General features: G+C 41.2%; 1 protein-coding gene across 2 annotated transcripts in view; it reads left to right on the forward strand.

Moving 5' to 3' along the window:
- The window catches only part of cntnap2a (contactin associated protein 2a), a 412,736-nt gene that overhangs the window by 248,625 nt on the left and 145,492 nt on the right, over positions 1 to 18,619 (forward strand). For both annotated transcript variants that reach the window (XM_061713895.1, XM_061713896.1), the window contains exon 10: positions 9,628 to 9,777. In XM_061713895.1, the coding sequence (XP_061569879.1) occupies positions 9,628 to 9,777 (150 nt within the window). The remainder of the gene's footprint in view (positions 1 to 9,627; positions 9,778 to 18,619) is intronic.

The following is an 18,619-nucleotide window of genomic DNA, read 5'->3' on the forward strand; positions in this document are numbered from 1 at the left end:
AGCCCAAATATTATCTTATGTTAAAACTATGCATGTGTGTGTGTTTGTTCACGGTCACCAATTCAGCTTGAAGTAATAAGATCAGTTTCTTGGAGACGCAGACTTTACTATCAGTCACACATGAGGTTACTTGCACAGTCCGGACAGGAAGCATTTGGCATTACAATAATGAAAAGGCCTGGGGCGCAGATTCGAGGGAAAAAGCACGGCACAGCCACCCCCAATTACAATGTTATATTTTGTTCATTTCTCTTCTGTGTGTGTGTGATTCTGGATTTATATTTGTGTGCGTGCGTGCGTGCGTGCGTGCGTGCGTGCGTGCGTGCGTGCGTGCGTGCGTGCGTGCGTGCGTGCGTGCGTGCGTGCGTGTGTGTGTGGGCAAGTCCTAAGATGACATATGCACAACATATACACTGCAGCTTTATGTAGTTGGCGTGCTCCAATCCCTAAAGGCATTGAAAGTTCTCAAAATTACCTCACAATCCCCAATGTTTAGGAGGGGAGGAGATGGAAAATTCATGAATGCAGGACAGCCCCGTAAATGTATACTAGGTAAGGCTAATGGTTAGTGTATACACATGATCAATATAATTGAGAAAAGAGAAATGTGATGGAAGGAAAAAAAAAGTGGAAAAGATGAAGAGAAGGTTTGATAGAGAAGCAGAAAACCAGAAAGATGAGCGGAATTTTAATGTAATAGAAATAATATCAACAATCCACAGTTTTATATGCATTCGTTGCACTGCATGATAATGCTAGTATTTTCTCCAGGGGTGTGGGATAAAGAAAAAACAAACTATTCAGAGGCATGGTTCTTTCTCTGTGTAATGTAATAATATGTTGGGGGGGGGCAGTGTGATCAGCATCCACCTCTGAGCTTGTTCTACATTTCCCTGATTTATTTTGGACTTTATAAAGTAGCTATTAAAAAGCAGAAGAGCATCAGTGTGAGCTTGTGTGCATCTGCAAATGAATGCCCCCGATGGCATAAGCAATATAAAAAAGAAAGAACTCCATTTGATCTTGCTTTTGTTTTGTAGGTGTTTCACTTGGTTGTGCCTTGACTCTTTGTACTGATGACTCTATGATTGTGTTATTTTTTGAAAACTTTTTTTTTTTTTTTATCATTTGATGTTACTATCTGCATTCAGTCGTTAGAGTCGATGACACGTGTAGCTGAAATTAATAGATATATTAAGGTTTAACTTCTACGCATGGACTTATAATCACACGCTGCTTGTGCATAATAAATCATTCTGGTTGTTTTGAGATAAGTAGGGTTTTATCTGGCGCAGGGGTTGGGCAATCCTGGTCCTCCAGGGCCGGTGACCTACAGGTTTTAGATGTTTCCCTGCTTCATTGCACCATGATACCAGTGACTGTGCTGTTAACAGAATTGTGCAGACCTTGATGACAAGCTGATGATGACGATTAATTAGAATCAGGTGTGTTAAAGCAGGGAAACATCTAAAATGCAGGTCACTGGCCTTCGATGAGCAGGGTTGCCCACCCCTGATCTGGAGGCTACTTTTGTCATACTGCACATTATTTTACAATAAAACAATAAATTTTTTATTTTTTTCTATTTTTACACACTTCCTTTCTGAGTCCATGTAACAGCCTGAGGGACCTGCAGTCAAGGAGTTTGTTTTTGAACCCCTCTGATGGCCAGGTAGGTTTTCCGTAAAAGTCAAACTGCAGACTGTTGGAGCAACATTGGTGTTATCTCTTGTGGTTGTCCTCCAGTCATCTTTAACTAGCTTATTCGGGCTGCTGCAGCTGAAGGACTTTACTGTGACGGTGCACTTTGGACTGCATTGTGTGAATTATGTCAGGTGTCGGAGATATCTGCACCTGTTACCAAGGTAACAAGCACACTGCCCACCTTGTGTCAATATACAAACTAGATACTAAAAAAACATGTGCAGGAAAAAGCAGTTTAAATAATAATGAATTAGTTACTCAGTGTTAGGGTTGTCCACAGTCTTCCTGGTATGAAGAAACTGTTGGGGGGGGTAAAGACAACATTTTTGATGAACATCTATGATGAATTGATGTATTTCAGTTTTTATTGATATTTATGTTTAAGCACTGTCTTTAAGGCCTTCGTGAAAATATAAAACAGAATTTGAAAGTATGAGCGAGACCATTAAGAAAGCACCGTAGCTGTTAAAAAAGCCTGTATCATCTCAGGCATATTTTTACCAAGCTTCCCTGAAGAATTTATGTTTTTGCAAAAAAATATTATAATATGAGCATTAGTTACATCCAAATAAAGTCTTTGCCTCTTATGGTACAGTACACCTTTCCCTTTTCAATTTTCATTGAAAATGCAATATTTGGCAGTGATAGAGTGACTGCTGGGAAGATGCCTGAAAATATACAAACGTAAAAAAAAAAAAAAAAATCACACCATTTTTCAATTGTGTGGTTTTCTCTATCAGGAAAAAAAATGATATTATATGGTCGTTACCAGGACTTAAAATCAGGTAATTACAACCTTGTCATTAATTTTTGTGGGTGAAAAACGAAGTGCTTCCATGAAGTCATTAGCTTGTTCAGCAGAACCAGCGGTGGAAGCCATAACTTGAAGCAACTGCTTTACTTTAGACCTCATCAGTCCCTCATATTATCATGCATGATTTTTTACCCTCTCTTCTAAACAGAAGTGCATCATTTCATTGAGGTTTGCAAGTCTTTTTCATGCACAGCCCTCTTTAGTTCCCAGCACTTCATTTCAGTCATTGCAACACTGATTATTTTCTTCATCAGCTTTTCTTTTGTTGATTTGATGGTGTGCTTAGACTCCTTGTGCTAGTTCATTCAGCCAAGCGTAAGGCCCAATCTCAATACTCCCCCTACTTTTCTTCACTCGCCCTTCTTTTCTCCACTCGCCCTTCTTTTCTTCCCTAAGCCCTAAAAAAGAAGGGGGAGATTTTAGGGCACTTGAGATCTAGGGCACTTGGCCCAGGTGCCTGTCCCAATTCTCCTACTCCCCGTCGTTTTCATCCCTAACCTGATCAGGAAGCAGAGAGCCAAAAGCTGTTTTAATTTCAGCTGTAGCGCTGTTAATATGGCACATTATTAAGTTTTAATATTTTTTCAGGTATAAAGGTAACCTTAAGATCCGCAACCGGGGCTCAGTTTATCCAAATAACGCCTGTTAAGAAATTTGACTCGATGTTTTCGGAGATGAGGAGAGCCGCCGCCCCCGGGGAGCAGCCTCAGCTCACAGCCCGAAAACAGACGTGTCCGCCGGGTCAAGCTGCTGCGTCGTCCCGGGAGAGAAACTCTCTCTGGGAGCAGCTCTGTTGAGAATCACGCTGGCTGAAATAAATCATTTAGGAAGATGTTGGTTTAATAGATGAAATCTAACAGTTGTAGCTACGCCTGTTAAGAAATTTGCTCCAAAATTTAGAGATTTCTGTCTGCCGGCTCCGGAGTTTAGGTCCGCGTTAAATAGACGCAGCCTATGGCGTAGCTTACGTAACCTACGGCATCGCTTACGTAACCTACGGCGTCGCTTACGTAGGTTACGTAACCATATTCTGGCGCGATCTTAGCGAACAACGGACAAAAAAGGGATTATGTACATTCACTGAGTGAATATTATGAAAAATAAGAAAAAATAAGAAATGTCCGCCATGTTTTTTTTTTTAATTCAGTCCGCAAATGACGACGAAAAGCATTCTGGGAAATTTTCATACCCCCTCGCTCGCCAAGTGAGCATCTGCAAACCCTCGATTTGAAGGGGCAATTCTCAGCCCCTAGCCCTCGTTATGCCCCCTCCCCCTAGGTGAAAAGAGGAATTGGGACACCACTACCTTCACGGGAACGCGCAAAAGTTAGGGTTAGTGAAGAAAACGAGGGCGAGGGGGAGTATTGGGACGCAGCCTAAGTTGTCGGACAGGTGGCCTCACTTCTCACTTTGGAAAACTTTGAAATACAGATACATTTGTGGTTGACACCTAGACAGCGAGATGCCAAGGCCCTGTGACTGGAAAACCAGCTCACCATCCCAACACTGTACTTGTAGCAGCACAGTTGGTGCAAAACTGGTAAACATCTCCACTTAGATTGTTCTCTGTAAAGCTAAGCTGTGCTGCCATGTGGTTTTTAGAGGGAAAAGAGGATTTCTACTGGCAGACTAACCAAGCCGTACTGGCACAGTCTTTTTCTTATTCTACTGTCATGAACATTTAACATCATTACTGACTCTCATATGTAGCTTTTGGATATTTGCAGTTCCTCTCAGCATTGTATTTTGTTGTTCTTGCTCAGTAAACAGTAACATGTGTAATATGTCATGTTTGTTCTTCATCCAAGGTTATTTAACTAATTTAAGGCCTGGCAAAGATGTGATTTATTATATTTATTGTAATGTCCTGGTAAGAGAGTGTGGTTTCCTTTTCAAATCACTGCAAACATCAGCTCAGTCCATGTCTAGAAACAACATGATTTACGCAGAAATGTGTACCTGTGGTTGACTTGAAAGCTATTGAAAAAGAACAGATGGACTTGCACACCAAAGAGCTCCCATATTGACTTTATTTTCTGTGATGTTTCAAGCACCAGACCCTTAATAGTCTAAAAAAAGAAAAAAAAAGAGCTTAGTACTCAAAACGTCATGACAAATAAAATCTATGTGGGAGCTCTTTGGTATGCAGATCCATCTGTTCTTTTTACATCAAATCTTTCCGTATCCAGCAGCCACTCCAGTGGTTATCTCAGGTGTCCTTAGTTTGGGTGAAATAATTGGATTGAAATGAAAGTTATAAAGAAAAAAAAAATCTATGTGAAAGTTGTGAAATTTAAATGAGAGCTTCAAGGGTTTTGTTTTTGTTGTATTTTTTTCACAGAACACAGTGAAAATAGATCTAGACTTGAAGAAATGCAGTGATATAAAGTAAGCTGACCTCAAAGCAACAATGTGGTTGTGGGGGTTCATACTGAAAAAATTACAATCACTCTGGCTCTCGACTGATTTGTAAATGTTGACTCTCGGCACAGCTCTAGAATTATCTGGCCCTTCTCTGAGGGCTGCTCGCACGTGCTCATACACCTACTCACTGGTGTCAAGTCTGGAAACCAGGAATGCCCATTTCTGCTGCTTATACCGCAAGTATGGAAGCTAATAAGGTCCCAACTTCATTTCCAAAATGTTCTAAAATTAACATAATTTTGTAATTACCCTCAGGAAATCAGTCTCTGAGGCTCATCCAGTTTTTGTTTCCGGAGTTGCTGCTCAGTTTTCGAGGCTTCCAGCTCTGTTGTAAATGCAGATTTTTCTTTTCAGTGCTTGTGAGTTTTTTGCTCGTCACAACATTGGAGAGGTTAGACCGAACCTCATCTTATAATATTTTCACTCTGTCTTCACGTCATGATTTCTTCTTAATATAATTGTATTATTTATTTATTGCAACAGGTCAGATAAAAAGACTGATTACAGTTTTAAAAATTCTTTAGATTTATGATGCATATACGGTACATATTGTTGTTTTGAATATATTGTGTGTTTAATGTCTAGTCTATTACAATATATCTGAAAAATATTACCTGATTAGTCAACAAAAGAATATTCTGGATTTTCTGGATATTAACAATCAAATTTATCTTCAACCTTTCAATATTGAAATCTTTTGTTGTTTCAAATGACTGACAAATGAACTCTGACATCTGAATTTGATCTTAAATGGATAAAATATATAGACTGTAGCAGTGCAGGTTTTTCTCAGCTCACGCTCTGATCAGTAATGTCGTAAAGCCCACAAAAAGGTAAAAGTCCTCATTTGCACCACAAGTGCTTCTTTCAGTGTCGTAAGACTGAGAGCAACCCTGGAATAAGTGTTAAAAACACATTTATTGACTGCAGCGTTTCATAAGAACACTCAAGGTGAAGGAAACACCTACCTGCCGATGAAGAGAGACCCAGTCTTTGCTAGTCTTGACATCAGGTGGCAGCTCACACTTTGTGTCCTGCTGTGGAGGGTTGGCTCGAATCAAACAAGAATTATTTTTTCTCTCACAGCCATTATTTTCAGAAATTGTGGTCCACCTCAGTCTATAATATGATCAAAAATCAGGAGCAAAGTTTTGTATGTTGCCATTTCACTGACAGCAACCTTAGTGTTTTTAGTGAAGGAGGAAATGGCTCCTTATTGTCAACTCTATTGGTGCGAAAAAAATAAAAGAAATTGCATGCAAATCCAAATGTTGATGTGAAAAGAGATATAGGTCTTTTCAAAATACTCAAAACGTGGATGTAAGATGACATGATCACACGAGTCAGGTTCTTCCTCTTCATTCAAAACGAGGCAAGTTACTGGTCAGTATGTCATCTCGTTATCAGACGAGATACGAATGACAACACCAAAGAAAGCCATGAAACAGTCTTATCTGACTAAATCTACATAATCCTCTTGCTCCTTCTCAGTTGTCTGTTATTACTTGAGCTTGTTTTATCTGTGACATGCAGCCGGCTCGTGCATGGTTTGAGTCTGTGTGTCCATGATGTGTGACAATGAGAGACAGCGGCATCACGCATTTGCACATGTGTGATGCGGAGTTAGTTTCAGCAGGGACTTGTGCCTGTTTGTGTGAGCTGCAGAAGGTTCACGGATATCACTGTCATCACTCAAAGCTATTGCAGGTGATGTTAAACAGATGAGGGGACAGGAGGTTATACAGTATCAATTCTCGATTGCTTTCTGCTGGTTATAGAGAGGGATGGAGCACAATGATTGGTGGTTGCATCAAAATAATAAACAGGCAGAAATGTCATTGTCAGTGAAGGAGGTTATCAAGTTGCTTCCTACCTATGCTGCCTATTTGCTTTGTTGTCGTTGGCATTCAAAGAAAACAAATAACATTATTTTATTATCTGGCATTATTTTTGAATTCATAACCTCCCAAATACAACAAAAAAATGTTTTGTCAAACATTATCATATCATGTTTCTATTTATCACAGCTGCAATTCCATGTACTGACGGTGTGTATATCCAACCTCCAATGTCCTGAACATGCACACAGTGGTCAGACTCTCAGCAAGCATCGATCTCGTCCTTAATTTATTTGGTTACCACCTTGATCATATACAAATACACACACGTGCACACATAATCACCCTGCTCATGAAGATTGATTGGTGCAGGCTCCCAGCTGCTATAAATACAGGGTATTTAAGTACATTCTGGGAAGAAATAAAACAACGTGAAAGTGCAGTGAAGTCTCACACCAACACTGTTACACACGAAGCAAATGGACAGATGCCTGCAAACGCTCTTTCACAATCAGTATGGTTAAAATGTATTGACACAAATAGCATGCCAAGTTATGTTATTGACTGGCAAGCAGATCCATGAGTGTGTGCGCTCTGCCGAAGTTGATTTGCAGGTGACCGTACCTTGAACTTTGCTGCATTGTCCTCAGTATTGATGTATTACAGTCAGTGGAGCAGTGAACTACACCCAATTGAAAAGGATAGATACTGTAGCAGATGGGCACAAAAGGGAATAAGCATAAAAGACACTTAATAAAAGGAGAAAAAAGTTAAATGCAGAGATATCAGAAATGGAAATAAAGATAGAGAGGAGGAGGAAAGAAGAATGAATTGAGCTTGGAGTCAGTAAGAGGTGATTTATAGAGGGGAGGACGATGAGAGGGAGCTGGCTTCTCTTTCAGCTCCAGCAGTAATGCCCCTTTCCAAAACATCGCTCATATTTAATGGAGCACAGCTACAAGGGAAGGGAGGAAAAGGAGAGCGTGTAGCTTGTATGCACCACACACACACACACATCTACACATACGCTACAGTGACATGTGTTGACAGATCCATGGACACAGGAGCTTTGTGACTTGTAGGTGTCAGCGACGAGGAGGACTGGGCAAAAAGGGGAGCAGAAACGAAGAACTCAGAGGCTTACGATATGAGCGTATTTTCCATTGGATATGTGAATAAGTGAGGGAGAATAAACACCAGACATGCAGGAAGTTGATCTTCCACTGAGCTTATCTTGACCCTGTTCAAGTAACTCTCACCAAGCTCAATGGAGGGCCTCCGCTTGTGTTGGGTATCAAAATAGAAGGTAAACGTAGAGCGATAGACACACATGGCTGAAAAGAAATCACCATCCAGACACTCTTACCCATGATCAGTCACACATCCTGGTGGATGCAGTTACAGTCCACGTTTTCTGTTTTTACCAGGTTGTTTGCAGGTGAAGTGTTCTGTGTGTGTGTGTGTGTGTGTGTGTGTGTGTGTGTGTGTGTGTGTGTGTGTGTGTGTGTGTGTGTGTGTGTGTGTGTGTGTGTGTGTGTGTGTGTGTGTGTGTGTGTGTGTGTGTGTGTGTGTGTGTGTGTGTGTGTGTGTGTGTGTGTGTGTGTGTGTGTGTGTGTGTGCTGCAAAAGCTTGATCTTCAGTGTAAAGTTCCTGATTTAAAAAAGTGTAGTTGAATCTATTAAAAATCGGTACAAATGCGTGACGAATTGCACCGGTTGACAGAAAACATTCGCGGATGCGAGAGAGGTGGAGAGAGAGGTGGAATACATTTACTTTTTTTACCTTACCTGTTACCTTATCTTAAAAAAAAGTTGTTTGTGATTCATTAGTTCAAGTCAGACGTCAAGTCACGTGACTGATGTCACTTCGTAGCGCACCTACGGCACAGGTGGAGGGAAGACATGACGACGTTAGGCAACAACATTGAATTCGGGATGCATCCAGCGGCTTTAAATCACCTGTGTTGCGGCATTTTGGATTCTGCATATACACAAATACAACCGGTGAGAAATGGACAGACAAAACCAAAACAGCATGTAAATATTGCAAGAAACTGCTAACATGTACCATCAACACGAGCAACATGCAGCAGCATATTTGCCGCCACCACCGTGAGAAGCAAAGTAACGACACGTCATCTCCTGAGCGAAAATAGCCGAGGGGGCAAACCACCCTGACCAGAGGGTATCTCCTCTTCCCCAAAAAAGGGCAAAAGCGCAAGAAATTAACATACATAACAATTGGTTATTTTATTGGAAAAGATTTGAGGCCACAACAAGGTATCGCTGTAATCAAGAAAATGCTTGTGGCAGTGAGTGTGTAAACTGTTTCTGGAAAGAACACCTCTTCTTTTTTCTGTCAAGATTTTATATTATTTTGTCATTTTAAGATATTGAATTACACCTGTTTACTTGTAAGATTGCCTCTTAAGACAGGAGACATTTTTTATGTATTTTGTTTTTTAAGGTGAACATGTAAGTTGTTTTTATAAGAGGACACAAACTGTTTTACAAAGTTTCTGAGTTTTCTCAAGAAAGCTAAGATGCTCTAAGATGTTTTTCAATGAATACAAGTATTCGGTCATAATTTGTCTGTAACTCATTTTGATAAAAAGAAAAAAAAATCGTGAGAAAATCGTATTGTGAACAAAAAATTGTGAACCATATAGAATCATGAGTTGAGTGTATTGTTACAGCCCTATTAATTAGTCATTTGAAACATTTAGTTATCACAAAGGTGTTTTAATGGTTCAGACGGACAGTGTCTCTAATTTCCAAAAATAAACTTTTGTGTGTGTTTTCTAAATAAATCATTTTTTTTCCTCTGACTTTTTTCCGACACTTCCAGGTTCTGGTCTCAATGATGGACAGTGGCATGCAATACGTTTGGTTGCCAAAGAAAACTTTGCCATGCTGACAATAGATGGGGAGGAAATGTCTGCTGTGCGTTCCACCTCACCTCTCAGCATCACCACAGGAGGAACTTATCACCTGGGAGGTAAGGGTCACTGCAACACCATCACAGCAGATCTGACAGGAGCAGCACACTGCTGATTTTCACCAACACACTCCTCCACAGTAACCAGCACGGAGGCTTCACACTATAAGATCTTGTCTATTTTTAGGGAAGTGAGAATGTTTTCAAATTGGGTCAGTGTAGCATTTATCTGCTTCAGTCCAGCTTGTGTCTCAGTTGGCTTTGATTTCAAGGCCAACTTTCAAAATATCCATACAGAAAGAGGGGATTAAATTGTCTCTTCACTTTTTTTTTATGCTGTATTAAAAAAGTTATTGGTAATTGAAGCAAATCTAAAATGATCTGGGGCCTCATTTATAAAAGAGTGAGTAGGATTCATAGTGCACGTAAACCCAAAAGCCGAAAATGGCGGGCGCAAAAAAAAATCTGGATTTATAAAACGCACGCAATGTTCGCTTTATAAATCACAGTCCAGCTGGAAGGTTGCGCAGGTGAATTCGCCTCATATCCCGCCCTCTACACGCCCACTTCATACCATAAATGGGTAATGCAAAGTAGTTCATGACTGTTTTTGCATATGAATGAGCCTGCTGAGCATGCGCAGCGGCTTCCTGCAGCCTGTTTCTGCTTCGCGTCAGGATGAATGAGACGTGTCAAGACTGAGATCGAGATGTTGTGGATGAGGTGGAGGCAAGGAAAACGACATTATTTGGTGGTCACAGTAAAAGTAGAAAAAGTATATAAATAGTATAAAATAAAGCGAGTGAGTGGCAGCACACCCTTGCTGCGCTAAACGCCGTGAGTGCCACGGACAGATGGTGCAGAAAAAAAAAAAAGAAGTGGTGTTATTTGAAGGTGGAGGCCAAGAGGTACGGAGCCCCTAAAGGGACACAGATTTTTTTTATATATATAATGAGTTTTACGTGCGCGCGTGAAACCTTTAAGGCTGATTTATGGTTCCGCGTTACACCAACGCAGAGCCTACGCCATAGGTGCGCGTCGCCGCGTACCCTACGGCGTAGGCTCTGCGTCGTTTTAACGCGGAACCATAATTTAGGCTTACGCGCGCGCGTAAAGGTTTCACGCACGCGTAAAACTCATTATATATTAAAAAAAATCCGAGTCCCTTTAGGGGCTCCGTAGAGTGGCCCGGCACTCATTTGTTCTGTCCTCAGTCACTCTACAGTTGGAAGCGGTTGGTGACGAGGAGATTCCCGGCGTGTCCTGGCACCGCGGCTGCAGCAGCAGCAACACCAGAGTCCTGACTGACGCTGTGCTTCAAACACAGAGGGACACGATCAGCGCTATTATATTATAAGTCTGATATGTGATGACATTAAGAGTATGACATGAATCTGGCTTAATTTCACCACCTCACCGCCTGCGTCGCCAGTTCCCCATGTCTTAAGACTGTTCGTGCGCGAGGGTCAGGGTTGGCGTATGGATACACACATTTTTCGGTTAGTTTTTTCTTTTTAAATCCCAACCTTTGCGTAGAAGGTGGCTTGCGCATCTTTCAAGCCCTGTTTTGTGCGCAAGCGAGCTTTATAAATGAGGCCCCTGGAATCTCTAAGAATAAAGATTTGTGAAACACCTACTACTCCAAAGCTTTCCATGTTTAGTTCTTTGTTTGAGTTTCAAGTGAACACTACCATTGGTGGTGTTTATAATTTGGAGCAGTGCACTAATCCATACCTGTCTAGTTTTTGATTTAAAAATAAGGGAAATTTTCTGCCACCCGCTTTCCCACCAGCCCAACCGAGGTCCAGTATTCCTTACATTTTAAGACATTTTAAGGTTTACAAGCAATCTAAAATAACTACCTGTCAACCACTTACAAATTACAATTATGTATTAGTCTACCTTTGTTGACACTGAAATGTTGTGGATATTCCTATGTATGTAATTCCTATTAGAGTGTATAAGTGTGAAGATTTGTGCTTCAAAGAGAGTTTCCTGGGTCACACACGGCGGATGCTATCGCTAAATCTTACCCAAAGCTTTCATGATTCATTTTATTTTAAGATTAAATTCCTTTTTCCAAAGGAAAACTAAGGTTTATAGTTTACAACTTGTATCAACTCTAAGAGAGAGACATGTCTACTGTTGCCTGTGTTGGTCCACTACACCAAAGCTTAAGCAAGTAAGCTACACTTACTCTTTGTGAGCTGAGTCTAAGAGTCTCTAGAGTGGGAAATATTGCACATCAGCCTGCAATAAAACAGTGGTCAATTCATGATACTTTCTCATATCCTCAATTTTATACCTAATAATACAATGTCAGTGTTGAGTACTTGAGACAACAATATTGAGGAGTTTATGGATTTCACACTGTGATTGGTGATCGGAAATATCGTGATCGGCAGATACTGCCTTTGGTGATCGGGGATCGGCCCCTCAAAATCCTGATTGGTGCATCTCTAATTCCTATAATAGAGCCTTAATGAAACACAAAAGGGAATTAAAGCAGATGTATTTATTTTAAATATTTTTAGTTTATACACTGATTGTCTTCAAGTTACACGTTTACATTTTCTTTTTATTTGTCAGTTTCACTCATTTGGCTCTCTGGCATTCACTGACTACACAGACGCATGTTTCTGTGCCTCTTGTCGCGCTTGTGCTGCTGACGGACATCGTTCCTTCCCCCGTGAGAGACACCAATATCACTGACATTAGATTTAAGAGATTAGAGATTTAATGGAATCCAACACAGCAGATCTGCTATGAATTCCACGTTTCCAGAGCTTTCCCGTCTTGAGTTTTTGTTGGCATTTTTTTAAGTGTGCATGTCAGTTTCAAGAGTTAAGGAAGTTGCTATCGTTGCAAGAGATTACAAGAACACCACATAGACAAGCCCACAGGGATAAGACAGCAGCCTCAATCTGTCTGAATTAGAAACTACCAGGTTAATGATGGTAAAGACCTGTGTGTGTGTGGGTGGGTGTGTGTGTGGCGGGTGGGGGTCGAGAAGTGTGCTTTAAATTACAGTAACAGAAAGATAGTCAGGCTCTGCCGGCTCTATCGTGGCTCTGTCCCTTCACTCCAACAGAGCACAATCTCCCCAATCAAGAAAAACCATTTCCTTGGACCAGTCAATAAAGATCAGGTCACTTCACACACAAACATCCAGGCTCTTTTATACTCTTGTCTGTTTTAATTTTATCCTCACTGCTGCGAGTTAATCCCTTAATGTCACAATGTCTCTGTGCTTTTTATTTTGTAAAAGTGTTTGAAACTTTGAAATAGCAATAGACTTTCCCTGTTTGCTTGTTTTTTGTCCATTTCTTTCAGTCACGAGCTTTGCAGAGCCTTTAACTCTTTCTAGATTTTTATGCACAGATCTAGTTTATCTGGTTCTATTCAGCATCTGTCTGGTCTTTCTTCTCTCTTCCAACATTAATTTTGATCCAATTGGTGATTTATTGATTTTAGTAAGCAGAGCTGTGAATCAATAGCGACTGAAGAGAGGATATCTGCAATGTCTTTACTCCTTGAAAGGGAAAAAGGAGATGGATTAAGGAAGAGTGAAACAAAGGGGAAGACAGAGTAAATAATAGTAAAGACAAAGAAGTAAACAAGTTAAGAGATGAAGAGGAAGATGGTTTTGGATGTTGACTGTAAGTTAGTTGCTTCGTTCACTGAGAGCAAGTCTAAAGAGAGGCTAAACACTTACTTACCTAGTTATTTTATATATGTCCATGGTCAATATACTGTATGAATCTTTTCCAGGCTATAATGGAAAAAAAGCAACAACTCCACAGTCGCCTCTGTGGGCGGTTGCTATTCTTCAAGCTCTGGTCCTCTACTAGAGGCCTGGGAGCTTAAGGGTGCGTCCCAATACTCCCCCTCGCCCTCCTTTTCTTCCCTAACCCTAACTTTTGCGCGTTCCCGTGAAGGTAGTGGTGTCCCAATTCCTCTTTTCACCTAGGGGGAGGGGGCATAACGAGGGCTAGGGGCTGAGAATAGCCCCTTCAAATCGAGGGATTTCAGATGCTGACTTGGCGAGCGAGGGGGTATGAAAAAAAGAGGCTCTGCGTCGATTTGACTCGCCGACCAAAGGCAAACAGGCAGACTGGTCTCAGAGAAATAGAGAGAAATAATCCTGTGACTCGTCAGATTTGTTTTGGATGTTTCTGATATAATAGTCTTCAGAAACCACAAAGTAATCCAGCTGTTATCTGGGTAATTTACACACTTTCAGATAAAGTTGCGGAAGATCACGCCTGAATAAAGGGATTTATGGTTCCGCGTTACACCAACGCAGATCTTACGGCGGATGTTACGCAACCTACGCCGCGTCTGCGTCGATTTAACGCGGACCCAAGCTCCGGACCCGGCAGACAGAAATCTCTAAATTTCGGAGCAAATTTCTTAACAGGCGTAGCTACAACTGTTAGATTTAATCTATTAAACCAACATATTCCTAAATGATTTATTTCAGCCGGCGTGATTCTCAACAGAGCTGCGTCCCGGGAGAGAGTGTCTCTCCCGGGGCTGACGGAGCAGCCTGACCCAGCGATCACGTCTCTTCTCGGGCTGTGAGCTGAGGCTGCTCCCCGGGGCCGGCGGCTCTTCTCATCTCCGAAAACATCGGGTCAAATTTCTTAACAGGCGTTATTTGGATAAACTGAGCCCCGGTTGGGGATCTTAAGGTTACCATTATACCTGAAAAAATATTAAAACTTAATAAAGTGCCATATTAACAGCGCTACAGCTGAAATTAAAACAGCTTTTGGCTCTCAGCTTCCTGATCAGGGAAGGGATGAAAACGAGGGGTAGGGGGAGAATTGGGACAGGCACCTGGGCCAAGTGCCCTAGATCTCAAGTGCCCTAAAATCTCCCCCTTCTTTTTTAGGGCTTAGGGAAGAAAAGAAGTGCGAGTGGAGAAAAGAAGGGCGAGTGAAGGAGAATTGGGATTGGGCCTAAGGGTTCTGTTCAGTATTTATGCTCTTACTAGTACTGTGCTCTGGACTGAGATCTATGATGTTCCTGGGATTTGCTAGACTCCAGATATTCACTATCAACCCTTGATACTTCTCAATTTTTTCATGTTCCTCCTTCTTGATATTGCTGTCCTTTGGGATTGCTACATCAATCCCCATCAATCACCATCACAGGATATGTGCTATTTCATTCTCCACCACCTGTGGATATATCTCCCACCTTGACTTGGGGACTTCCAACCCATACTCAGTGCAGATTTCCCTGTACACTACAACCGCTACCTGGTTGTGGCGCTCCATGTGTGTTTTACCTGCTAACATCTTGCATACCGCTGTTATGTACTGGATTTTTACTGGGGCTTCGTTGCACAGTCTGCAGCTGGGATCTTGTCTGGTGTGATGCATCCTGTCGCCCTTGTGCTCATGGCCTGTTATTGTGCTGCCATGATTAATGTCTCCATGCTGTCCTTCAGACCAGCCTTTTTCCAGCCTGGTAGGATTTCTCCATGTCAGCCACTTCTTCAATCTGTCGATAGTACATGCTGTGTATTGACTTCTCTTTCCATAATGGTTCCTCTTCCAAAATACCAAGGTAGACCCAGGTTTGAATCCAGCCGCTGGTGGGGGTTTGTATCAGGCTTGTTGCGAAGCTACAGCCACATTCTTCTGCTACAGAATCATCAACAAAAGACATAATAGTAATACCATGATGGCTCGGATGTTACCGGGCAGTTATTGTGGGACCAGGGAACGAGCACTTACATTTGTGGGATGAGCAGCAGCGCTGGTTATGTGGGTTGCGCCCATGAAAATTTTGCCAAATCTTTTCTGCCAATGCCAAAACAATTTATATTTGCCATTGACTCTTTTTAGGTGTTTGGTGGATTGGATGAATGATGTTTGAAGAAACGACATATATATTTGCAATATTACAATTTATCCATTTAACAAACAGGAGCCTCAGCAGCATGTGGAAGAACCAAACACAGCAATAACAGCCTGGCACCTTCTCCTCATTCTGGTCACCAGCCTAGTCACACACTGCTGTTGTGTTGTTCACTCTGGCACGAACAGCGCAACCAAGCTGATCCCACAAGTGGTCAATGGGGTTGAGCTCAGGACTACTGGCAGCTCATTCAATCCTCTCCACTCCCAAATTCTGGAGGTAGTCTCTGATAAACCCTGTGTGTGTTCAAGTGTTGTCATCGTGGAGGTCAGCTCCAGAGAGTCCAAAGCTGTGCCATTCACACAGCCAGCTTTTTTAGGACCTGAGCAGCACTGACAGTGCGAAGGCCCTATAGTATCTGTAGGAATTTTTTTTTTTTTCTTCTGACGAAATGAGGGCCTTTTTGCCCCCCTAAACGTGCCCCAAAAGTCACCAAATTTTGCAAATTTTAATGGTTTGCATTAATGGGCGTGCCAAAATGGATCAACAGCGCCCCCTAGAAAACTTCGTGCCTCAAGCCCCACAATACGGTTTGACGTACATGCACGAAAATCGGTACACACCTGTATCATGTCGCAACAAGAAGTTGGCCATTTTGAATTAATAGTGTAATTTTGCCGCAATTTATGCCATTTTCACGTCTCGTACTGAAAAGTTATCGAAATCGTGAGTTTTCGTGAAAGGGCGTGGGCGTGGCGCCGCGTCAAACTTCAATGTTAAACAGGAAGTGATACTAGTGGCTGATTGGTCGATATTTGATAGTCCCTATTCTCTGCCATAATTTTTGAACGGGTTGTGATAAAGAGTCGTGGGTGGTGTCATCAGACTCCGTATTGAGTACTTGACCTTCATTGGCCTGAATTAGCCCCGCCCCTTCTTCTGATTGGTCGATATTTGATAGATCCTATTTTCTGCCATAACTTTTGAATGGTTTGACATAAAGAGTCATGGGTGGTGTCATCGGACTTAGTTTTGAGTACTTGACCTTTATTGGTGAAAATTAATTTTTGTTTTTTTTCTTTTAAGTTTCTTTGAGTCACTGACTCTACAACTGCTATGCCAACAAAGGCTGCAGATGAACCTGCACCCTCCACCACAGATGTATAGAATATATGCAATATCTCCCTGTAAATGTTTTAGGGTCCACTCTTCAGCAAGACATACAGTATGTTGTGTCCCCTCTAGTAAATGGTATCAGTGGCTATATTTACATGGACAACAATAATCTGATTATTGACTTTTATCTAATTAAGATAATACTGTGATTAAGACATTTAAATGCATTTCCTTAAAAAAAACACTGACTTCATAATCTTTGTTTACATGTTAAAAAGCAAAGTCTGATTAATGGGATGTCACTTATGTCAGTTAAGTTTACTATGAGCAACTTTGGAGTTCTGTTTTGTGAAGTTATTTCAATATTTCAGAGGTTGCAGGACTTGTTTTTTGGGGCTTTAGCCTGTTTTGGGCTGCATTCATCTGCCACCTCTACTTTGCCCTAAGTATAATTTCTATGTACGACGTCCACCCGATATAACAACGCTCAAAATGTAACCAAAGGTCGGAGCAGGAAGCGTACGCAAATCACTCCAGTGCATTTCTGCTCATTACGTAGGAACATTTAAAACTATCTACTGCACACAATATACATGCCACACAGCCCTCTTTTTAAATAAAAACTGACATTGGATAGTGTCCGTCTGTTGTGAGTGAAATATTATTCTCACTCACTCCTGCCAGTGTGTACACACACACTCCCTTTGCTGATCCCTGAACTGATGCCCTGACACATCTTGACTCTTACAGTAATGTTTGATACTGCACAGATTCCTACTGATACATTTTCAGTTCATGATAAATAACCACAAGGTTTCTCCACACTAGTGTTTTCAACATTGAAATGACTGGCTGGAAGCCATTCTTATTCATTTGTCACATTTGTATAACCCCTAATAAAATGCTTTTGTCCAGTATTAAGTGTTGGCTCATCATGGTCAGTTCACTAGATCTATAAGCTATTTCATGGGAACTTTCATCTTTCAATTTTTAGAAATTCATTCCATGATTTTAATGGCCAATGAGTTGGATATAGTTTTGTGTAGCGAATAGGCTATTTGAGTTGTTAATTCATTTATTAACAACAACAATAAATAAGCCAATAATTGTCCTATCTTTTTGTCAGGGAGTTGCTTATTTTTCTAGGGATCTGGCAACCCTCGTCACTACACCTTATGTTAGCTCCAGAAAACTAAATTGCACAAGAAAGGGGTTGGCCAGTGTATTTATGCTGTATACCGTTCTGAGTACTATTGCTTCAGATCATGCTAAAGCTTCAAGCACAGCTTCTTATGGTAAGTTTCTACGTACGTGCTGTTAGACTCCGGCAGATACTCTTTTTTTTTTCCAGCAGCAATGCTGTACTGTCATTATGCAATGTTTGTACACCCTCGCAAAGATCTTAGCAGTCCTGGATGAGGATAAAAGGTAAAGACTTGTTGGAAAGAGGTGTCTTCATGGAATTTACTGATGCAAAATATTTCAATTAAGGTGTTTACATTTCTTCGTAATGTGACTGTGATTGACATGCGTTAGCTGCCTTAATGTGATTATTGTTGACTTGGTTTGTAACTTTAATTATGTAAAATGTTGCTGTTTACAAATCAGTTTCTTAATCAGAGTTTTGTCTTAATCTGATTATGATCAGAGTATCATGGTCCATGTAAAAATAGTCAGTGTTGCCTCCAGTCTAATCTGTGGTCAGATGAACACCTAAGTACTCAGAGAATGAATATAGTGTTTGGCCTATTATTGATCCTCCTAAAATGCCCATTCAACTCCTTTGTCATGTTCACATTTCACAATAAGGTGAATGTCCCTAAACCATGTGCACATCCTGTTATCCACAGACCCCTCAAGTGCACAGTCATCTGAGTATTTCTGCAGATGACAGGACTCGTGAATAGTACACTCC

The sequence above is a fragment of the Cololabis saira genome, chromosome 22 (assembly GCF_033807715.1).
Source record: "Cololabis saira isolate AMF1-May2022 chromosome 22, fColSai1.1, whole genome shotgun sequence".
NCBI lineage: Eukaryota > Metazoa > Chordata > Actinopteri > Beloniformes > Belonidae > Cololabis > Cololabis saira.